At 49.0% G+C, this 23,768-nt stretch overlaps 1 protein-coding gene across 5 annotated transcripts; it reads left to right on the top strand.

The window, feature by feature from the left end:
- Positions 1 to 492: 492 nt before the first annotated feature.
- On the top strand, positions 493 to 15,609 carry slc35a3a (solute carrier family 35 member A3a). Of its 5 annotated transcripts, XM_088926763.1 has the most exons (10): positions 493 to 536; positions 674 to 783; positions 4,818 to 4,861; positions 7,830 to 8,034; positions 8,142 to 8,296; positions 8,551 to 8,673; positions 9,210 to 9,384; positions 12,409 to 12,527; positions 13,068 to 13,201; positions 14,195 to 15,609. In XM_088926763.1, exons 1-10 carry the CDS (start codon positions 514 to 516, stop codon positions 14,283 to 14,285), a joined length of 1,179 nt encoding a protein of 392 aa, XP_088782889.1. In that variant the 5' UTR covers positions 493 to 513; the 3' UTR covers positions 14,286 to 15,609. The 5 variants fall into 5 exon arrangements, with proteins under 5 accessions (XP_088782889.1, XP_088782886.1, XP_088782885.1 ...); XM_088926760.1 differs by lacking the exons at positions 493 to 536; positions 4,818 to 4,861 and having other exon boundaries at positions 550 to 783; XM_088926759.1 differs by lacking the exons at positions 493 to 536; positions 674 to 783; positions 4,818 to 4,861 and adding an exon at positions 1,539 to 1,807.
- The last annotated feature ends 8,159 nt before the right edge of the window (positions 15,610 to 23,768 follow it).

Here is a 23,768-nt window from a genome sequence, read left to right as displayed (position 1 = left end):
TAAGTGGCAAAATTATCAGGAATAATCACTTAAGTATCCTTTACAAACAGAGGGTGACCAAGGAACCCAAAAGCATCATGGAGTGTTTGTCTCACCCCCTCCATTGCGAATTCACACTTCTCCCATCTGGGAGACGCTTCTGTGCCCCCAGGTGTAAAACCAACAGACTCGGGAAATCTTTAATTCCCACTGCAATCACACTCTTAAACAACGCAGAGTAACTACCTTGTCTCTTGTTTCTTTTTCTCCTGCAACACTACTGTATTCTCTTCCCTTTTGATGATGTTTATTTGTCATTGTGTTGTGTTTGACTGTGCCGTAAAACAAGTTTCCCCTAGGGGACAATAAAGCTCGAATTGTTCGAAAACAAAGCGATTTCAAATGTATTTAGCATTGATGACGAGAAAGCTCAATAATGGCCTCTGTGAGGTAGTCCGCCGCTCCGCTAGATGGCAGTCGTGGCTTCTCTATTGCACTGTTTAGAAAAAAAACATAGGAGGACCAGGAGGCGAGATGTGGAAAGAGATGGGAAGGAAGTGAGTACGACTAAAGTACAGCAGTTAAACAAACAGTGAACAGATTATGACGGAGGCCCAGTGGTGCTTTTTAGGGGACTGTAGTTACTTTTCAGAACGCCGCGCCTGACCCTGACCCCCCGGTTATCGTTTTGCAGCCTGACCCGCTTTCGGAGTGGGAGTCGTCGGCGAGGAGAGCGACTGCAGTCGGCTGCGCTGACCGCAAGCCCGGCGGAGAGAGCCGGTGTCCGGGAGCCGACTTACACAGGTATGACGGTCGAGACGGGAGGTCGACAGCCACGGGTCCGGGGATCGCCTGTTCATTTTGCGCACCTAAGCGGAGAGACCCTGAGACTGCGAGCAGCGATGAAGTTACAGCACTGCATGCAGATGCTCAACTTCCGTTTTAATGTTATTTGCGGATGTTGCATTTCCTAAGCGCTTTAATTTAAACCAGTCCCCACTGTATCGGCATTAACGGTGCTAAACGAGCCATATTGCACGGACGATCCGCCCTTTTAAGTAGCGACTAGGTCGTGCTCACGGTTTAGGGACGAGGAAACGGGGAGGCGATGCGTTAAACTTCGTATAGGTGAATAAGTAGACTGCTCCGCAGGGCTGTTAATTTCTTTAAAAAAAAAGAGACTAATTTCTGAGTAGTAACCTGCTGCGGGAGGGGGGAGAGGGACACGGGGGGCAGTGGGTGACTGTGTGGATTTTACACGTTGCTGCCACGCCTCCGCCCTGCGCACGTCAGACCGCGGCTGCAGGGAGCGGGGCGGCGTGAGGCCGGTTCCTGGTTACGTGTTTGACTTTGGGGAGCGAAATGTGTGTCAGTCCTCCTTCCAGATACCGGGGAGGAGGAGTGATCGGCTTTCCACACCCTGTACAGTTGAAAAGACAGGGGGGCCCACAGGTGCTCGTTAGCTGCATCGGAGCTGCTGTTGGAAGAGAGACCTTTCTGGGAGAAGCCTCCCACTTGGGGCGTGGAGGAAACTACACTCTTAGCAGGAAGGTTAACGGGGATAGATCTGAGTATAATATAATGTGCATCAAATGCAATAGCGTTTAAACTACCCGAGATGCACGTTTCGGGATCTTCTGGAAAGGTACAGCGATGCCCACGTGGATCCTGGAGTAAAAAGCGCGGATTCGAGTAACTTTGCTGTCCCGTCTGTGGAGGTCTCTGGACTGGGCTTCGCTCGCGTTGCTTGGGTTTCTCCACACCTCGTTCACCCCCCATGATCGTCCTTTTGCCTGCTTCTTCGGGGTGCACCGCCTTCCGCTAAATGGTGAGGTAGTCCCCAACTCTTGGCCGCTTCGGTTACTGTAGATCCAGACCCGTGAAGAAACTGCTGTCATTACGGGATTGGACACCCCATCCTGCTGCTCCCTCAGGGCAATCGCTTGTAAGAGTAATGGGGGTTATGAACCCCAGTGTCCTGGCTGAATTCCGCCCTGTGCTTGAACGACCTGCCCTCCCGACTGCCCCCGTCGTTTAACTAGGCAGTGCTCGCTTCGCCCCCTGATCTGTGTGGTGGGTCCCCTGCGGTATGTAGCGTGCAGGGATAAAAAGGCGCTCTATGAAACGCAAGGAATTAAATGCCGACCGGCGAGTGCGATCACACTGACGGCCAGACTGCCAGCGAGGCTCTCCTTGTCATGAGCGCTGCGAGTAAGAAGCTGGAGCTTCTTATTCGCTCGGTTTCTCACATTTGTCACCTGCAAAACGACAAAGCAGGACCCCGCTGCGTCTAAACGGCGTGTTGTGTTTGTGTTCAACAACTGAGATTGCGTCCACACCGGCGCGGAGCGCTGGCAGCAACTTGCCTTTAAGTAGTTTTTGTTTTTCCTGAGAGTAGCTGCGTAAGGGCTTTAGTAATGAAAGAAAAACTTTATTTTCTTTGCTTTCCACAGCCATTGCTTTAAAACGTAATGAGTAAATACTTGACAACTCGGAGGAGAAATGAAAAATGAACTCAAGTGACCACCTCGAGTTAGGTGGGTACGAGCGCGTCACCAATTGAGTTTCGGAGATTCGAGTTTATTCAGAAGTTGTGACGTAAAGAATTGGTTAAGTCAGAACACGGCTGTTCACCCATAATCTGTGTGTACTAGCCCATACGAGACAGAAAACCTTGTCTTGCCCTGCCCGGGTCTAACTCCAACTGTGGTGGGACGTCGCGGCTCCGTACACTGTTAGCGGAATTACCGGGCAGGCAGGCAGGCAGACAGCCGAGTGCTTTCTAACCGTGCCGCTCGGGTTTCTGTGCTCCTAGGGTCGTTACCGAGGGTCACATTCCTGTTCTCATTGGTGTTTTAAGTGACTGAGTTTCGGCGATCGAGATACGCTTGGGGGTCCTGCAGCGCTCGCCGGTGTACAGGGCGGTCGGAGCTGCGCGATCCGCGCTGCCTGTAGGATTAGATCCTGAAGTGTGATTGAGGTTTCGGGCGGAGACGAGTAAGCCGGGGGTCTGCAGTTTGAAGTCGCACTGGCTGGAGACAGGGGTTACCCGTGTGATGAAACGTCCTGACAGCCTAGGAATAAATATGGGTGCGTCCGAGCCTGGGCTCGTTTTCACAAACACGGACTGACCCTGTTGAATCTGAGGACAGAGCTGTGGAGCTCAGATCCTCTGGACTGCAGGTCCCAGTCATCACTGGCTACCGTGAATGTGCGGGCAATTGTAAATTAAGCAAAAGAAAAATGCAAATGTAATGTCCTCATAATCTTCCAGTTCTGTGGTATTTTAGCCCCAGTGCATCTGCGAGCCCTATGCTAATTCCCCTTGTCTCTTCATCTCTGCTTCTCTGCCACACAAACCCACTCCATTGCTCAGCGCTTGTTTATATGCAGAATAGCAACATCAAGAGCAGTTTTGACTATAATTAGAGATTAACATCTAACCAGGAAAACACAATTCACTCTTCCCTGTGCTGAGTCCAGAGCAGTAATGTAATTTTGTTTTGTTTTGTGGTGATCAACACTCGTGACAATATAGGTGGAAGATCACTAGGGCCTAGAGGTTTGTGCTTTGAAGGGAAGTTAAAGGGATCACCCTGCAACTCACAACTGGCAACCCACTGAAGCTCAGCAGTGTGAGCCTGGTCAGTACCTGGATGGGAGACCTCCTGGGACAAACTAAGGTTGCTGCTGGAAGAGGTGTTAGTGGGGCCAGCAGGGGGCGCTCTCCCTGCAGTCTCTGTGGGTCCTAATGCCCCAGTATAGTGACGGGGACACTATACTGTAAAAAGGTGCCGTCCTTCACACAAGGTCCTTCGCATGTGGTCATTTCTCCAAAAGAGTAGGGGTGTAACCCCAGCATCCTGGCCAAATTTCCCATTGGCCTTTACCAACCATGGTCTCCTAATAATCCCCCTCTATGAATTGGCTTCATCACTCTGTACTCCTCATCCCTGATAGCTGATGTGTGATGAGCGTTCTGGTACACTATGGCTGCCGTTGCATCATCCAGGTGGGGCTGCACACTAGTGGTGGTGGAGGGGAGTCCCCATTACCTGTAAAGCGCTTTGAGTGGAGTGTCCAGAAAAGCGCTATTCAATTATTATTAATTATTACCTGCCAGTGCATTTCCAGCTGAGCACAGGATCATGTTTGTACACTTACCTCATTAATGGCATTTCAGGTAGAATCTGCCCTGCCATTTACCGTACTCCTGTGTGTATCGTGCACACTTTTTAAAATTGCGATATTGTGAGTTTCCATTTAAAAGTACATTTTCTGCTTGTGTGCAATGAGGAGTCTCCTGTTCTTTCTGTACAGTGTGCAACATACCAGGTACACACTATAAAGGCAGTATGTTTCAAAAAGTATCTTGCACTTTTTTTTTTTTGCACATTTACAGATGCACTTCAAATTGGAGGGTTGCTATATTTGAAGGAATATGCTACAGTGTGGTAGTAGGATTAATATGGTCCAGGTGTTTCAGGAAGTGAAGTGAGGATCAAAGACTTCCTGAAAATGATAATCCCCTCATTGTTCCTCTGCTGATCACGGTTGCAGTGTCCTCCGAGTCTTTCAGCTAGGCTTGAAATCCACCCGTGTTACACAGACAACCGAAGCCAGAATCACGCAGCTCTCCTCCTCCTCTTCCCCCTACTGCTCTCCCTGGCGAATCCCATTTGAACTTCCTCATTCACGTGCAGATTTCTGGTTTCTACTTTTTCTGCCCCACCCTCTCTCTTTCTGTCCACTCCGCTGGCTGGTTCCCTCCCTCCTGCACACAGTTGACAGAGGAGCAGCAGATGAGACGCTGTCCTCCTGTTTCTTCCTGCTTGTAGCCATGGAGTCCAAGGAGCTAGAATCTGAAGAGGTGCTTATTATGGTGAGCGAGGAAGTAGCAACTGTTCAGAGACAATGCTACTGAAAAACTACCCTCGGGAAGCTTTTCAGTCTGCGCTCGCTGATTGAGAGGAGAAACGTCTTTTTCGCTTTGAATTCGCTTCAAGCTCAAGTCGGGGAGGTGGTGCGTAGAGACAGAGGTTGGTCATGTTGTTTGCTGGTACCGATACGCAAAAATAGGTGACCTGTATATATCCAATAATGGCTTTTTTCACAGGACGCCGTGCTGTCCTGCTCTAATGAGTTCTGTCTTTATTATTATTGCATTTGCTGGAGTGGGTTTATTAGGGTGTGACACTGGACAGGCTTCGGGGGTCTTCCGGGTGGTGTTCTGGGGTCCCTGTGGAAAGTTTCTTTTTCCGCGTCTGTTGGTGAACCAGGAAGGGGACGAGCTGACCCTTTTCGCCTGCGAAGGCCCCTCCTGACTGATCGTTCTCCATCTCGCCTCACGCTAGCCCCTTCTGTCGGCTTGGGGGCCTTCCTCAGAGGTCCCCAGGGGTTCCAGGACACAATTAGCCTCACACTGGGGTCACGCCTCCCCTCAGCTCTCAGTGATGACCGACTCCTGTCTAAATCTCTCCCTTCACGTGGAGATTTCAGGCCCAGGCATTTCAGTCTCCCGGGTTTGGATCTCTGTTTTCCTGTGCCCCTTCTCGCAGACTCCTGCCCTGCTTCTGCCGCCCCTGTGCTTCACAGACCAGCTCCCCTGAAGTGTTCTCCGTGGCTGAACCAGTTTTCTTCTGTCTCCTTTACGCGTGGAGTTGGCCGGCGCTTGTTCTTTGGTTACTAGATGGAAACGGCAAAGCTTCCACATGGCCGAAAACAGTTTTCCCTCAACTCGTTGGACCTGCTTGTCCTGTGGAGGCGGCTGTGCTGTCATACACACGAGTGCTGAGCAGTGGGGGGGTATTGAGCTCATCGCCGGGGTGAAACGAGCAGTTGCTGGTTGTCCCCTTAACCTCGGGGAGCTCTTAAGCTCTTAAGCGCAGGGAGTTCCTCGCCACCCGACGGATCTTCTTTTCCCTTACACCCGACTCGTCTCCCTCGCAGGGCAGCATGGAGACGCTGAGCTCTCCCAGTAATATCAGGAATGATTGTTCTGTGGTCACACCCCATCCGGCTGTCTCTGTGTTGACTGTACGGTAATACGAGCCGTGACGTATGAGGCTGTGCTTCTTTGGTGGCATTTGCTGTGTGATTTGCAGAGTTCCCTCAGTGGCCTGCGTGGAAGTATCAGATTGCAGCCGTTTTTGTTTTTTTTTACAGTGCTGGTTTCATAGCCGGTAAGTTTTAGTGTTGTGAATTAATATTCAAAATGAATTCGAGGCTGGCTTTTAGTTAAGCGTAGAGTGCCCCAGAGTGCCGTCTGCTCAGAAGTAATTGCAGCTTGATCGTCGGTCTCAGCTGGCCTTTAATTAAGCAGGGTGAAATGGGGGTTCTGTGCAAACTTTTATTTGCCAGTGTTCCAAAATTCATTTTCCACAATGCCCTGTGCTTGAGACTCTTGCAGGGTCTCGATGAGCATTTTTCACCCCCTGGGGGCATCAGGTTGCGGTGCTGTGTTTTATCCGACAGTCTCCTCTCTGCGGTGCCTGATTGGCTGAGAGGGATCGGGGAGCGTTACTGTGTGGGGTCAGTCGGGGGTCCCAGTGCTCTGTTTTGTTAGTGGAGTCCAGCAGGTCATATATAAGCAAGGGAAAGAAGACGCCATCTGAAAGGTAGCCCTGTGTCAGTTTTTATTAGTGCAAACAGAGAGGACGTGCCGTATGAGTTCAGTAAAGTGTTACACGTGGCCCCAGCACAGGGATAGTCTCCAGTTGCACAGGGTGTGATGGAGCAGCTGGCAGGTGAGAAACAGGCACGTTAAGCCGCCCTGAATTAAGAGCCTGGCTCTGCGGGTCTTCTGGGTCTCTTCAAACTAGCAGCACCAGCAGAGCTGGAGGAAGCTGTTTAACAACTAATTCCATGAAGCTGAATGAGCTGAGCTCAAGAGCAGAGCTGGAATGAACCAGTGCAGACACGCTCCTCCCCGCCCCAGACTGCTGTCTGTTTAGGGGTAACGGCCGCTTGATCGTCTGTGTCAGCTCCTGCACAGAGTGAATTTAAAGTGCATTGAAGAGGGATTCCTGCGTGAACGGAGACGGCTGTCTGATCGCCGTGTCATTTCTGAATATTCAGTTTCCTGTGTCTTCCTGTGTCAGATGGAATTAAAAAAACGTGGCAGGTTTCATTAACATTCAGACTTGCGCCTCACACGCAGGAGCGATGCTCTTTGCGCCCATTCCAGATCAATATGTTTGTGAAGAAACATAGGTATGAGGTAAAATAGTCCCTTTAAAGGAAAGTGCTTTGGCCACTTCACGGTTGAGGTTTCGTTTGGCTTTACAGCTACAACAGTGAAATGGGGTTTCTGTGCAAACTTAGATGCCGCCCGACTGCCGTTTTGTTCCGTTTGCAGCACAGGTCATGTACTGACACCTTCAAACGCGTGTTCCTTCTGACTGGCTTTGGCATTTCGTGACACACTGCCTGCGTTTTTCATCTCAGTCTGAGTAGAGCGGCGCTTCTTAAATCAGCTGGAGACCTGCGTGTGTGGCGTCGTTTGTGTTCTGTAAATATCTTGCCTTTTTTTAAAATTTGAACGGTTGATTTAACCCCTTCGTGGCTGTCGCCGATAAGCAATTGCACGCATTTGCGATAGCTAACATCCTAAACGTCTAACATTTTTGGGGTAGTCAGTTCTGTGTTTCTATGTAAGAAGGGGAGTCTGCCTGTGCGTGTTAAGTGACCTCAGGAGGAATGCTGTTCGGGGTCACCAGCCTGAGCCCTGCACACCGCCGACAGGGACACTGGCCCGCTGCCATGAGCGAGACGGGGAGCTCTGGACGCAGCCCCGGGGGGCACTTCACCATGTCAAACCCCTCCTCTCTTTCCCCTCTGCGCCCCTGCAGGCTGATCCGGAGGAGTCCATGTCGTCGCGGCTCAAGTACATGTCCCTGGGGGTGCTGGTCTTCCAGACCACCAGCCTGGTGCTGACGATGAGGTACTCCCGCACGCTGCAGGAGGAGGGCCCGCGCTACCTGGCCTCCTCCGCCGTCGTCTCCGCCGAGGTCCTCAAGATCGCCGCCTGCGTGCTGCTGGTCTTCAAGGACACCAGTAAGAGAACCCGCCGCCGCCTCTCCGCCTCGCCGCCGCCACCGCCGCGGCCGGGCCAGTGTCACCAAGCCCCTGTGTGTGCGTGTGTGCGCGCGTGTGTCCCGCAGGCTACAGCGTGCGCGCCCTGAACCGGCTGCTGAGAGACGAGATCGTGCACAAGCCCATGGAGACGCTGAAGCTGGCCATCCCCTCGGGCATCTACACCCTGCAGAACAACCTGCTGTACGTGGCCCTTTCCAACCTGGATGCAGCCACTTACCAGGTAACCACTGGCTAGTGAGCACCGTGGGGGGGCGTGGGAACAGTGCCTACAGGGGTGGACAGCTGGGGAAAAAGATGGGGGGGGTATATAATACAGTTTGGCGCAGGGCAGTGTGGTATGAGCTGGGTTGTGGCAGATTGCTTCGTGGTTTTCCAGCCTTTTACACGGACACTGTATGCCGTCTGCGTGTGTTGGTCTTTGTCTGCCCGTCTGCCCATGCTCTTGTGTCGGGCTGACGCTCTGTACATCGCCAGGTGACGTACCAGCTGAAGATCCTGACCACGGCGCTGTTCTCCGTCTCCATGCTGGGGAAGCGGCTCGGCGTGTACCAGTGGCTGTCGCTCCTCATCCTCATGGCCGGAGTCGTGCTCGTCCAGGTAGGGCTCTGCGTGGAGGCTCTGGGAAGACTGATCCAGGTCGACCTAGGGCCAGGGGACCCAAATACAGCTGAAGATTCACGCAGCTGATGGGAATTCATTTCCTCACCCTGCGGGCGAAAGTGATCCTTCCCATTTTCTCCTTGTGCTCTGTCGTTCCCTGTTTACCTTGGGGTAGTCACGGGTGTAATTGTTGCTTTGTGCTGGAATGTTAAGATTTACGGCAGGTTTGCTCCTGTCTGGCAGTATTTACTAGTCTGGAGGTTACCATGGGTTTCTTCAAACAAGGAAATGTTGATGGTGGCTGATAACTCATTTCAAATTGTAACTATTATTCCCAGTCCCCGTATCCGGGTTTTCAGCTAGTTGGTGTTGTGGGAAGGGTCCAGACCTTTATGTGAGCCCCTGTTAAAAACTGTCCTACCTGACAGGTTTTCTCTGCAGCAGTGTTGTCGTGTGTGTTATGGAGGGCATGTATTGCTCCACCCGCAGGGGAGTGCTCGCTCAGTGTCTGGAGTTGTGTCTTCTGCCTGCAGTGGCCCTCAGACGACAGCGCAGCAGGGGGGCAGAAGGAGCTGTCGGCGGGATCCCAGCTGGTCGGCGTGTTGGCGGTGTTCGTCGCCTGCTTCTCCAGCGGGTTCGCAGGCGTCTACTTTGAAAAGATCTTAAAGGAGACTAAGCAGAGCGTCTGGATCAGGAACATCCAGCTGGGTGAGCCCTGTCTGCCTGCATCTCTCTCTCTCCCCCCCCCCCATTTTTGTCCTTCTCCTCTCTCAGCCTCAGATCTGCCTCAACCTCTCTGGCTCTGTCCCCCAGCGTGTCTCCTGGAGTATCCGTCCCTGTCCCCCAGTTTCTCTGCTCTGCTCCTGCTGGGCTCTCTCTCTCTTTCTCCCTTGCCCTTTTTCTCTTCCTTCTTTCCTCTCTCTCTTGTCCGTTGCTTGTTGCCCCGGCTCCTGTTCTTTTCCTGTCCGCACCCCAGCTCTGCTCCTTCCCCCCTCTCGGGGCAGGAGGGTGAGGGCTGTCTTGTGGGGAAGGGCGCACAAGTGCAGCCTTTGTGCTGAGCTCCCAGCAGAGAGCCCTGACAAAAACCCTTTTCACCACAGGCCGAGGGGCGTAGCCAGTGTCGGGTGTCCTGGGACAGCAAGGGCTCCTGAACACACTGGCGCTGTTCAGCTCGCTCTGACACAGACGGGCACAGAGCCGCTCTGTCTGTGCAACGCACACGCGTCGTCTGTGTAACACACTGAAACACTGTTGCCTGCTCGCTCCTTTTCTACTCTGGCAGGGAGGAGACCATACAGTGCTGTGCTTTGGTCTGTGTGTGTGTTTTTGGGGTAAAGAAAAGCTTGTGTGCTGTGGCGTTAACACTTTGTAGGGAGCACAGCTTTATTTGCCAGCCAGAATTTTGTTTTGTGAAATATAGGACTTTACAATGTTCGTTAGACATTTCACAGGTGACAGGGAATACCAGTCTTATTAGCCTTCCAAATAATTTCAGATCCTCACTTGCTCCCCTTGGGTTAAACGTGTCACACTTGCACGTAGTTCCCTCTGCAAGGTGCCCTGTGAAATAAGGAAACGGCCGGGTTCTGTTCTGCCCACTGTCCCACCTGCCTGTTATAGAGACAGTTGGCCCCACCCATTGACCCAGAGAGCAGTAACAAAACAGGCCGGTTCATGACCCAGTAACAAGCCTGCTGTCCCACCTGCCTGTTGTAGACCTGGCCCCACCCATTGACCCAGAGAGCAGTAACAAAACAGGCCGGTTCATGACCCAGTAACAAGCCTGCTGTCCCACCTGCCTGTTGTAGACCTGGCCCCACCCATTGACCCAGAGAGCAGTAACAAAACAGGCCGGTTCATGACCCAGTAACAAGCCTGCTGTCCCACCTGCCTGTTGTAGACCTGGCCCCACCCATTGACCCAGAGAGCAGTAACAAAACAGGCCGGTTCATGACCCAGTAACAAGCCTGCTGTCCCACCTGCCTGTTGTAGACCTGGCCCCACCCATTGACCCAGAGAGCAGTAACAAAACAGGCCGGTTCATGACCCAGTAACAAGCCTGCTGTCCCACCTGCCTGTTGTAGAACTGGCCCCACCCATTGACCCAGACAGCAGTAATCAAACAGGCCGGTTCATGACCCAGTAACAAGCCTGCTGTCCCACCTGCCTGTTGTAGACCTGGCCCCACCCATTGACCCAGACAGCAGTAATCAAACAGGCCGTTTCATGACCCATTGTGAATGTTTTTAATATGGAACAACAGTAGATGTACCAGACGCATCACAAACTAAAGAAGCAGTAGTTTTATAAGAACTTAGATACTTCTGGTCCTGCCTTCGTCATTCTCGTCAGATGTCCTGTGTGAGAATTATGTATTCAGGTGGACCTTAATAGACATTGGAATTATTTAGCTATCATTTCATCTTTCTATGGAAGTATATGACTTATGTAAGCATGATTTCCTAGGATTATGCTCAGGTTCATGTAAGTGGACCGGATGCTTGATTTAGTGAGAGGATGTACTTCAGTACCTGATTAAAGTGGAATAGAGTTCTCCTTAATATTAAACATGAGCAGGACCATAGATACAGTGGTGATTTAAAACAAGATATGTACACTAAAAAATCGAAAAAGAGTCGTCAGAATGTAGCTTTACATATAAACATCCTCAGGTACACTTGAGTGTAAATAAAATCTTCCTTCAAAGGAATTAACTCTTAGGTCAGTATATGTAGTTTTTATGAACTGCAAATGAGGTTAAAGTTAGACCTCACTTCAAACATATGCTTTAATATGTTACAGCACATTGTTAAGTAGCTTTATATATTATATTAATTATTTTTCTCCAGATTATTCTTTCGTCCTCCAAAACCCAGCCTGTGTCTGTTCAGTGTTTTTCCTCAGATCATCCTGCCCTGTTGCACATGATTGCTGTAGCCTGAAGTGGGATGGAGGAGGAGTTTGCTTGTGAACGAGAGGGGGCCGGCCCAACTAGCTCTTGGTTTTCTGCAGTTTTTGCTCTGAAGGGAGAGCTCTGTCTTTTTAAATATGTACGATTTCACAGAATGGCTTTATTGCTGATCTAGAGTGGAGCTTCCGCTCTTCTCTATGTTATATTTAAGCTGTCTTGTTTTGTAGAGCTCTGTGATTTCTGGTACATGATCTGAGCAGCGGGGTTGTAGGGGGGGTGTCAGAGGGATCAGTCTGTTGATTGAACAGGGCTTTGCCAGAGCTTTGTGGTGGTGTCCTGCTTTAGTGGATATGATCAGGAGCCTGTGAAATTCTGCAGCCCTTGTGTGTAGAAGACTCATCCCTGTGCTGTGCTGTGCTGTGCTGTGCTGTGCTGTGCTGTGCTGTGCTGTGCTGTGCTGTGCTGTGCTGTGCTGTGCTGTGCGTGTGCGTGTGCGTGTGCGTGTGCGTGTGCGTGTGCGTGTGCGTGTGCGTGTGCGTGTGCGTGTGCGTGTGCGTGTGCGTGTGTAGAGGACTCATCCCTGTGCTGTGCTTCCTCGTGTGTGTGTGTGTGTGTGTGTGTGTGTGTGTGTGTGTGGAGGACTCATCCCTGTGCTGTGCTTCCTCGTGTGTGTGTGTGTGTGTGTGGAGGACTCATCCCTGTGCTGTGCTTCCTCGTGTGTGTGTGTGTGTGTGTGTAGAGGACTCATCCCTGTGCTGTGCTTCCTCGTATGTGTGTGTGTGTGTAGAGGACTCATCCCTGTGCTGTACTTTCTCCTCCAGGCCTGTTCGGCACGATGTTCGGGCTGATGGGCATGATGGTGTTCGATGGGCAGCGCGTGAGGCAGTCCGGGGTGTTCCAGGGCTACAGCAGGCTCACCTGTGTCGTTGTCTCCCTGCAGGTGAGCAAAGGCACGCTGCCCTTCACACGAACACTTACACACCAATACATTTCTCCAGATCTTAGTAGGAGATTATAGGTTAGTGGTGGCTCTCGTTAAATGGCTATTCCATAAACAAAGAGCAAGCAGCTTCACTTCACAAGTAATCCAGCAAAATGCTTAATGTATAATTGTGTAAAAATGTTTTAAATCTGTCAACCAAGTAAATTAGTGATGTATTATAGAATCATCTTTTACATATGTAGGCTTTAGTAATAAGTGCATGAAGGGGTCTTAATTTGCATTTCTCACAGTATGCAATTAATATGCTGATATTTGTCACAGGGTTCATACCAGTTTCCATTGAACTTTTTTTTTTGGTGCACATGAATATGAGACTTTTAAATATGAGAATCCAACACAGTGGGAATATTCACATTAAGTGTTAACCTTAATTGTTATCAATGTGGTCTTGTTATGTTATACACTGGATATATTTCAGTCGAATTTAGGTTCAGTAATAAAAATCCCGTTGGTCTCATTGGGTCTGTGTGTGTCCAGGCTCTGGGAGGGCTGGTGGTCGCTGCTGTGATTAAGTACGCGGACAACATCCTGAAGGGCTTTGCTACCTCCCTGTCCATCATCCTCTCCACCCTCATCTCCTACTTCTGGCTGCAGGACTTCGACCCCACCAGGTACCTCCCTCCTAGAGCAACCTACTTGCACTGTTACACCGCCCCCTGCAGGCAGTAGCTGTACCCGTGCTAGTGGAAGCAGCTGATGACACTAACCTGGAAGTGATTTTAATTTGGGTCATTTGACCACGGATACTTCAACGTCGAATTGTAAACGTGCTTGTCAGTTGCCTGTCTCCAGCAGCTTCACATTCCACGTTCACTGAACACTGTTGTATTCTAAATCTTGCTTTGGATTAAGATCTCACATAAAATGCTTAATGCATTTGTTAATGATCATTGCAGTTTGTGTGGTTGTGCATTGTTACTTATTGAGACTATATATTTACCTGTATTGATCTCAAGGTCACAACTAACCTGCAGGTGTGATAGAGGACAGGAGAACAGGATCATGCAAAGTCTTGAAATCTGCACACACAGCCCCCAAAAATCCATTATTAACAGCACTTGTAACGCTATATGAGCAGTGATATCAGCAACTAGTCGAGTTGTGTAAATTGTATGTAAAAGTCTAATGTAATGTGATTGGTTCAAGAACATCTGAAGTGTTTTCTAGGTGAGTGGCGTGTTTGTATATTCTATATTATCCAAAACTGAGCAGATAATCTTAATTTGTAATAGTGTTTAAAGTTTCCTGGAGAAATGACCCATCTTGTTCATGTATTTGGGGGCGTTTTAGTGTCTTATTGATGCTTAAGCTCAAGGTATGCCTGCCAGCCCACTTTGCGCGCACTGTGTGTCAAATGGGATGTAAAGGTACATTTCCTGCTACGTTTGCACCTGGAGCAGATCTCTGGCCTCAGTTAAAGCACAACAAGTAAAGAAAAAATAAACCGTGGCGTGGAATTTGGCAGAAATGGTGTTACTAATAGGTAGCTCTTTCGGTTGTAAATTGCATTTTTCTTGGATATTTCACCAATTTTGCAGGAGAGAGAGGAATTGTCAGAAGGGTTTTTTTTGCTCATGCCCTCCGTGTCTCTCTCTGCCTTCCAGCGTGTTTTTCCTGGGTGCGGTCCTGGTCATCTCCGCCACCTTCCTGTACGGCTACGAGGGGAAGCCAGCCCCCAACCCTAGCCGGGCATAGCGCAGGTGAGGCAGGTCCCCGGGGTGCCCCCCCAGGCTGGGGGGCAAGGCACGCTCACAGAGGGCACACGGACCTCTGTGCACAGCGGCACGAAAACCGCTGCCCGCTGCACCCGGTCAATCCTACAAGAGGCTGCGCCATTCGGCTCTCGCTGGGCTGCTGGGGTCTGCAGGTTCACTGGACACCTGGGAGTGCGGAAACGCTGGATTTTTACAGGAATGTCGCCACTCGCATGGGGACACGGATGGGGAGCCCCCGGATATCCGAGCTGCTGGCGAGCCCGTCCCACTTGTCCCAGCGCCGGGAATCACTGTAGCTGCGCATCGAGCAGCTGGATGTGTCCGCCAGCTTTTTTTACATTTCAAAATCAAGACGGCGTTTTTTGTTAGTTTTGGGGAGGGGGATTTTTTTAAACGATATAATAATGTTACATTTTTTTTTAAAAGGCCAAATTTCTTTTATTTTGTCGCGACGGTTGTAGTTTCGCTGGAGGTGGGGGATGGTGTGGGGTGACTGGTTGCACAGGGGTGCAGGTGAGGTTGAGTGCCGGACTGTGGCTCTTCCCTGTGCGGCCCAGGCTGGCGTTCTCCGTGAACAGCTGCTTAAGGCCGAGGATTGAAGAGCCTTTCAGAAGTCGGCTGTGCAGTGCATCCCATTTATAAGAGGTGCAGCTGTCCGAGGTGCTGTAATTCTTGTGAGCAATCGATTCTTACAAGAGGACTTGCAAAGAATGCTGCAGTCGGATGGATTGTTATATTTTTAGGCAACTTTTTTTAACACGGTTGAGAAGTTCCTGCCACGGATCAAACCCCTACCCTCATTCTACCTGGGCATCAAGCGGTTGGTATTCTTAATACCCAATTGTGTACCTGGTGCTCTCATCCAGTGAAGTTAATGATACAGTACAGTCACTCTGTGAGATGGGAGGCACCTCTAGTCTGCATGAAGTAAAAATAAAAACTTTTCAAAGTGCATCAGACACATGAAAGCATAGTGCACTGATCTCCACCTGTGTCAAATGGCTGGGGAATGTAGCTTGGTTGGCAGGAGAAAGTGATCATAAGCACAGGGACAAAACCTAGTTACAGCTGGTTCAGATATCTGTTATTCCTTTACAAAGGCTGCACTGCACAAAGGACGAGGGGCTCGACCCTGGAAAATAGTCTGTAAAACGTCAGCCAGACGGGGAATTAACTACAGCCATGTCCTTTTAAGTGGAGATTTTGGGAGATGTGGGCCGTGCTTTTATGTAATTGTCATTTTGTTAATGTATTTGAGAGAAATATTGTTTATAAAGAATACAGAATATTGAAAACCCGTTAAACTCTTTCCCGTCTGTTCACTGGCTGGGGTTTTGCTGTGGCTAATCTGTCCCCGTCTCTGTGAGGCACAATTGCTGTTTCCTGCCATTAGCTCAGTTTTCGAAGGGGCGAGAGTCTTTTAGAGCAGTGATGAGGAGGTGAAAAGGCACGGTCATGTGCTGTCTGGACGGAGCAACACGGGCGGTCTGCTCGATGGTGTTCAGTCATCTGCCACTAGAGGGCAGCAGTGGGCCATTAAACCCCGAGCAGCAGGGCTGCTTCCCTCCACCAGCTGCTCGTGCTGAAGCCTGCCCAAGCAGTGGCTTCCCCTGCGCCAGGTGGGTCTCCGTTTTGTCACTTCAGCCGACAGTGTGCTGCTGTTCTTCAAGAGTAATGATCGCTGCGCAGGGCATGATGGAGAGCAGTTCTGATCACGGTGGACTTGACGGTGTGCCAGAGGAATTAATTGTGTGTAATGCACAGTGTTGAGGGAAACTGCTGAAAACATCCTATAACCTTTTCCCAAAACAGTGATTGCCACAGAATCATTGATTTCTTAAAATCATAGTGACAAAAAACATAAATGGACTTCTCATGCAAGAGCCTGTGAGGTAGATCCTTCTTATTAATGTGATCGGATTAATTCCCGAAGTCCGTTCCTTCAGATCTTTGAACCTCTATCTCCAAGGCCAGAAAGGGAATGAAACCAGGTTTGCTCACAGGAAGTGGTTGTTCCACTCTTTGTATCTGTTCTTATGGGGGGGAAGACGAACGAGAGGAGGCCACACAGTGCATCTTGCCCATTTGATCTGAGGATCTGCTCCAGAGGTTTCATCAAAGATGTGGTGGTGTCGGCTTCAACAAAAGGACTCTGTAGGGAGTACTGAACCTAAGGTCAGTACATTTCCTACAGGAAGGAAAATGCCCTTCAACATTTAGCAACCTAATTTAATCAAAAGTGTTAAATGTAGCTATATTTTCTCCTTGGCAACACTAGCTGAAGTTTTTATTCCATTGGCATACTGTTATGTTTTTCAGTCTTCAAGTAGTAATGGCTTGCTGATCTTAACAGGTGTTTATACAAGGTCGGTTTGGGAAAACCTTAATAGTAATCCTTTACTTTTCCGTGTGTGGTCACCTTCACAGGCTGTGGAACAATAGCCTGTTCCAGGCTATTGTTCCACTAGCTTAGAAAGTGAGTGAGCTCACAAATGTGACCGAGGCAGGTCGATGAACAAAATTCAGAACATGACAACAGAAATGCTAACATGTGCTGTGTCCTGCGCATTCTCGGTGGTTAGTAAGGAGGCTGGTGTCCCCCTGTCAGGTTGATTTCAAGGCTGCAGGAGCCAAGATCGGATATATATATAACAGGGCACCAGTCCCAAGACTCCAGCCCTGATGGGTGCACCATCTGTCTGCTGACCTGGCTCTAGTCCAGTTACCTGAGAGCCCCTTCTGCTCTGTCATGTATAGCAGTCTAGCAGCCAACCTCTTCCAGTGAAGATTCTTTAAAAACCTGCTGTGCTGTCATTGAAATAACATTCCCAGAAATTTAACAATCTGGGTCTATTTCAGGTTTGAGTTTCTGCCATTATGAAAATGGGATTTGCCTCTATAAATCCTTATGTTCTGGATCACCTTGTACCAAAGACCTTATAAACCTCCAGCTTGACATGCTCGGATTCTCCATCAGTTGCTTTGCAACACGCACTGACGGACAGATGACATGTTTCCTCTGCAGTTTCTCCAAGCCCGTTAGCTCAATGCTAAAAACGGGGATGGTTTTTATTTTTTGGTTGTGCCCATTTTGGCTCTTCTGCATGAGGCTGGTCTCTCTGCCACTCTTCAATATTGTCAAATTCAGATTCTCTCTTGTGGTCATGTGCATAACTTACTCTGTGTTTCATTTGTGCTCGAGAGCACAGGTCTCCAGCCCTGGTCCTGCAGGACAATTAAGGCTAAATACTTCACCTGTTAAAGCCAGCTCTACCTTGGCCTCCCCAGTGGTGAACCCTCTTCATACAGCACCTTCCGCCTCTGATGGTCACCTCCCAGAAGAGCAGATGCACCCCAGTCCCAATTTGTAGTGCTCCTGAGTTCCACCAAAGCCAACATATGAGCTAACTGTATCTCACAATGTGCCTCCATGGCAGCAGCCATATCATCCTGAAACGCACAACTGGCAGCCCACTGAAGCTCAGCAATGTGAGCCTGGTCAGAAACTGGATGGGCAACCTCCTGGGACAAACGAAGGTTGCTGCTGGAAGAGGTGTTAGTGGGGCCAGTAGGGGGTGCTCACCCCACGGTCTGTGTAGGTCCTAATGCCCCTGTGTAGTGATGGGGACACTACTGTAAAAAGGCAGATGAGATGTAAAACAGGTCCTGACTCTCTGTGGTCATGAAAAATCCCAGGGCCTTTCTCAATAAGAGTAGGGGTGCTACCCCAGTGTCCTGGCCAAATTTCCCTCCTAGTAAACCCCATCTATGAACTGGCTTCATCACTCTGCTCTCCTCCCCACTGATAGCTGGTGTGTGGTGAGCGTTCTGGCGCACTATAGCTGCCGTTGCATCATCCAGGTGGGGCTACACATTGGTGGTGTTGGAGGGGAGTGTCCATTACCTGTAAAATGCTAGTAGTAGTAGTAGTAGTTTTTTAAATTAGGAACATCCTATCAAGTTCATTGCCAGCACCTTCTGGGCCTGATTACAGTGTTTTCCCCTCTAGTGCTCCTTGCAATGATATAGCTCACGTTTTTTGGAAAACAGCTCATGATAGAGCAGTGGAAAGAGAAGCCATGTTTGAAAGAGTCAAGGATGCTCAGTCCACAAGAAGCATGCATATCAAAAAGTCATTCAGATAGGTTCTGTTCCAGTGTAAATCAGAAGGTTGAAAAATAACAGCCTATACAAAAGGAAAAGTCTTTGGCTTTTGAATTAAAACACGACACTTTCGTATTTTAGGGTGAGAGGCTAAAACGTATTTTTCCCCCTCTATGGATGCTGAATTAAATGTTTCTTCATCTGGCCCAATGACAGAGCAATGTCAATACGCCTCCTATACATTACAGATTCTGTATGATTTTATACGCGAATTGCTCAGGGACCAGTGCTCTTCTGCTGATTGTGTTGGTGAATCCAAGCATTTCAGTAATTTACATTCCCTGGAATATTGCGGCAATTGTATTAATACTACAGGAGCATAATGAATTCTTAAAAGCTGTGTACATGGCTCTGTTAACATGTCATTTGTATTAACTGTGATTAATTGAGAAAATTATCCCAGCCGGATGATTAAGGATTTCTCAAATGATAGCTTAATGGGAAGATTGTATCAGCATCTTGACTGAGGATTGTAGCACAGGTTACAGATTATAAAACCATATCAAATTATTACTGCCCAGCTCAGAGAACAGCAACAATGTGCATTCCCCGTTTCAAAGGAATGGCCTTCTCCGAGAGAACAAAAGACCTAGTCTTTTTTAGCTTGACCAGAGGACCAAAAAGCGATCTGATTCCAGTACAGTCATCTCACGTTATATGATCTTACTTCGTTCCTTGAAAACTGCCGCTAAAGTGAAAACTTGTATCACAGAAATTGAATTCCTGTGTTATAAACTCGGATTGGTTCCAGGACTCTTAAGGTTCCCTTAGGCACCCAAACACAAGCTTAATACAGAACAATTCTTCCTGTAAAACAACAGCATTCCTGGTTAGTTATTCATGTAACATGGATAAAATCATTGGCCAATGCATAAACAACAGGTAGAATTACAATAAAATAACACTGCTGCTCATTTACTGTACAGTACAGCCGTTACATCATTACAGTCTATAGAAAATGCATAAAAAATAGATATTATCCTGTACTATAGGCACTTTTAACTTTTTCATAATAAAGGCTTGTAATAAAAAATGAGATGAGCAATTTTCTTTTGAAAGGATGAAAAAAGAATTTCAGGGATGCTTTAAGAGAGCCCAGTCTGTTAGAGAAAATCAGCTTGTTGAATGAAAAGGCAGGTAAGAATGACTACATCTGGTATAAATGAAGACTTGTATAGCCGGGGATTACTGTGTTCCAAGGGCTGGAAGTTAACCTTAAAGATTTCTGTACAATTAACAACGAATCACTCCCAGCTTGCTGTTAAACTTCAGGAATGACGTCTTTTATCGATGGGTCTAAACGGCAGCCTTAAAATATTGAGCTGGGTGCAGACACTGTCAAATCTTGCTTGGTTATTTTCTTTTGGAAAAACACTTGGACAATTTGCTGATGGATTAGCCTAGAATTTATTGCAAATTTCTCATCACCCTTGCAGGAAATCGGTGTCCATACAGTATGTCATGTACATGATCTCTTGCCATTAGCTAGTCCTCAGTTCTGCTGCAGTGTCGTCTTGCATACTCTGTACATTGCCCCACTCTGCTTTAAGCCAGTAGTTTAACACTGTGTGACTCTCCTGTTTCTGACTTAAAAAGAGCTGTGAGGTGTCTAACTACATCACACATTTTGGTGCAAATCTGAGCTGAATAGAAAGATAGCTGGGAGGCTCTCAGCCAGTCTGTGTAGAGGTGTCTTGCTGTCTGCAATCATTTTGACAGCAGCTGGGGCATTAAAACTGCTAGAGAGGTCTTACAGCGCCCCCTCTCGCAGCGCTGAGTACTGCAGCTGTGCTGCACACTGAGACAGGGAGAGAGAGAAAATGGAAAGTGAGATGCAGAATGTTATTTTCTTGAGGTGTTGAACGAGAGTGTGAAAGTGTCATTTGACATGCAACCAAAAAAAAACTTTCAAGCCCGCTTATGCAGCTGAGCTTCTACACATTAATAGCTTCTGATGTCAGTGTTTCTAAGTGAACCTGGCAAATAGAGGACCTTCTCCAGCACATCAGAATAAAAGAGGTAAGATTTTCAGCAGGGTGGGGTCTTATGGTATCCCTTCAAGAAACTGAGGTTGGCACAGAGTGGAGCAGACAAGAGTTATTCTGTGTGCTCTCGTACACATTGATATAGGCACTAGCTGTGTCTGTCTATGGCGTACTTATGCACAAACAAAAGTCACAAACAAGGATGCTAATGTTGCCTTGCGCAGATTCAGAAGGCCAACTGCTCACATTCTGTCCCGTACCCCCCCCACACACGTTCCTAGACAGATATGGTCCACAGGCACACACACTCGGCTTAAACCAGACGGCTGACCTGGACAGCTTACATCGCATTACTGTGCACACAGCGATTTGTAGGCTCTACAGCCACACACACGCACAAGATGTGCACAGGCAGTCGCCACCTCGCACGGCAGCCCTGGGGCCTGAATCAATTAACGGATTAATCCCCCGCACGCCCCCCCCCCCCGCAGACCGCAGGTGGGCTGGCCGGGTCTTTGCTAGTATCTGTTAACGAGCAGCTCGTTAGAAGCAGTGGCGATGGCAGCGCTGCTGTGCTGTGGCTCTGCAGAGGGGGCTGTCATTAGCTGAGCGCACTGCACGGCGGGGGGTGTGTGGGCGAGTGTCCTCTGCGCGGGTGTGCGTGAGTGTGAGTCTGCAGCCTGGTGTGGAGCTTGTGTGTCTTTGTCTTCCTCCCTCTGGGGGGGGAGGGCGATTCCAGGAATAGAGATGGATGTTTATGCATTTACTGTACATGTATTGTATGGCTGCGCAGTCTGTCCACCCCAAGGCTGCAACACAGTACAGGAGACCCCTCACAGTTCTTTTCTTGCCAAACGCCACCAGGTGTAAAATAAGCCAACGGATTTTTTCTTGTGGGTTAGTCTGTGTTTTGTGTGATGTTACGTTAAAATGCACGGCACGTGCCATCTGCCTGTCTGTGTGATGTGAATGCCACAGGAAGTGAAGGTGTTAACCCTTTCTCTTCTTCCCATGGCTGAAGACACAGGCCGGGGGAGCGGGCAGCGGGGCAGAGGGCGTGTCTCTCCCTGCTCTTCCCACGCAAGCGCTTGGATTGCTGAGGGCATTGAGCGATGCCATTCCCCACATCACGAAAGCAGAGAATTAGTTCAAATTCCATCTCGGTGCACGCAGGGGGTGTGACACTGGGGAGTAAGTTTATGAAAGAGATGTAAATGGATCATTAGCGTGCCAAACAGTCTCCCTGCTGTTTTTCTCCCCTGGTCGCTCGGCAGTGGAGTCGGATGGGACTTGATCAGCGGCCCCTGCCCACGCTGCTCCTCCCTGAAGTTTGATCAGTGGGGAAAAACGGAAATACAGAGCAAAAACTCAGGGTGGGCAAGGCAGGCCCCTTTTCTGTCAATAGGCGTTTAATCTCATTAGGAAGTTCATCGCAAGACAAGCCTGGCCCTTCGGGGGGAGTACTCACTGTCAGCTCACCACTAAAGCGTGCAGGGCAGAGCAGAACACAGTTCAGCAGTCATGCTTCCAGCAGTCTCCAGTGGCACTCTTTAAAGGTTATTGGGGTCACTGGAAATGTAGTGTAGCAGACTTGCATGTGCAGGAGGCTGAATTCCTGCAGTCCTGGCCAGTAGACCACTGGGCAGAAAGGATCTTCCCATGGTGCGAGAGGGGAAGAGGAATCTGGGAGCATACACTCTCCTGTATACAGTATACCTCCACACTTCCACACACAGACAGGCTCTTACTGTGACATTACTGCCTCTAGTCTGTTTCACAGCCTTCTCACCCTGCCACCTAAGAATATCCTGATCCTGAAAGTGTTATCACAGATTTTGCCTTGAAAAAAACAGATTAGAGAAATCTGCACACGTCTTCTACACCAAACCTGCATCGGGTTTTTCTTTCTGTGTGTTTGGTGCTCCTGTATTTCCCAATCATTACGGTCCCCTCTGAGAAGCTAATCATTTACTTTTATGCCCTAAAGGATCACTGTTATCCCCCGCCTGTGCTGACTCCCCTTCCCCCCCGGCTATAATAGTTAAAAACAGGGCTAGGGTGTCCGGGGGGAGTCTGCTGATTCCTACAGGGAGGAAGGCAAGTGCTAAACCTGGACTCATAGGGTCCCATCAGACAGTTACACAATACAAGCAAGTGGTCAGACTGCTGAATTGAATTATTGAATTTTGGGGGAAGAGCTGGAGAAATTCAGGCCATTCTTATTGTGCCCTCAGGTGACAGGATAGGAAGTTAATTTTAAGAGAGTTGGAGTTATTAACTTGGGAGCAGAGTTCTAGAATGTCAGGCGCTGCACAGGCTGGGTAGAATCCCACCCCAGAGAAGCCAAAATCCTGGGAGTGGGGGAGAGGCCACTGCTGTCACCGCCCAGGACTTCAAAAATCCCCTGCAAGTGTTCCTGGGGAGAGCGACTCTTTCCTGCCTTGTCGAAGAGTTTCTTTCTACACCACAGATGAATACAAACAAACTCCTGCTGCTGTTTGGCCATTCGCAGTGTTAGTCACTGTACAAGAGTGCCTTTTTCAGTTGTCTTGTGGAAAACATAATGTCGATAATCACTCATTCCGTGCAGCTGAAATGTACAGACGCACAGCGCCCACGCGCGCACAGAGACGCTGTCAGTCTGCTGCACACACGGGCTGAGAATCTGATGCAGCAGACAAATCAAATTCCGCCTGTCCGTGTCAGAAGGGTCTGTTTGATGATCTGCTCTCTGCGTTCGTTTTGAGTGAAGACCGTGTGGCCTGTTTGTTGGGCTGGAGGGTTATTTCAGCATGTAGTTCTCACTCCTGAGTGACGCCAGGTTACAGTGTGCTAACATTCCCCCTTCTCCACTCTCTTAGATCAGTGCAAGGCCCTACAACACACACCTACCACTAGGCTTCCAGGATGCTGTGGGTAATTATGTGTTGTACGTTTTGAGCTGCATCTCTTCCCTCTATTACAAATTTAGCCTCCTGTTAGCTTTCAGCTTGTTCTTGTGGGGGGGAAAAAAACACACCATGACAGCATGTTTTTTTTTTACTCTTATTTTAAAAACACTGTGTTGGCATGCAAAACAAACAAAAAGCATCCATTCTTTTTTTCCTGTTCTTTCCTTCCAGTGCCACAGTGCGAAAACGTTGTTAAGTCTCTTCTCTCATTTCCAGTCCGGCTCTGTTGAAAGGCTGTGGCGTCTTCAGCACCTCGGACAGCTCCCCTGCACAGCCAGCCCAGACTATGACTGAACTCGGCTGGAAACAGACTCGAGGAGTTCGAGTTCCATAAAACACTTTCCCTTTCCCTTTGCATGTGAA

Source organism: Atractosteus spatula, chromosome 11, assembly GCF_055471065.1.
Source record: "Atractosteus spatula isolate fAtrSpa1 chromosome 11, fAtrSpa1.hap1, whole genome shotgun sequence".
In the NCBI taxonomy this organism is placed as follows: domain Eukaryota; kingdom Metazoa; phylum Chordata; class Actinopteri; order Semionotiformes; family Lepisosteidae; genus Atractosteus; species Atractosteus spatula.
The sequence above is the reverse complement of the archived record's forward strand: the minus strand, read 5'-3'. Positions and strand labels throughout refer to the sequence as shown.

Coding starts and splice junctions, on each gene's coding strand:
- slc35a3a (XM_088926763.1), top strand. CDS start 514: ATGTGGAAAGAGATGGGAAGGAA. Junction 784..4,817: donor CCGGGAGCCGACTTACACAG/GTATGACGGTCG, acceptor TCCTGCTTGTAG/CCATGGAGTCCAAGGAGCTA. Junction 8,297..8,550: donor TGGATGCAGCCACTTACCAG/GTAACCACTGGC, acceptor GTACATCGCCAG/GTGACGTACCAGCTGAAGAT.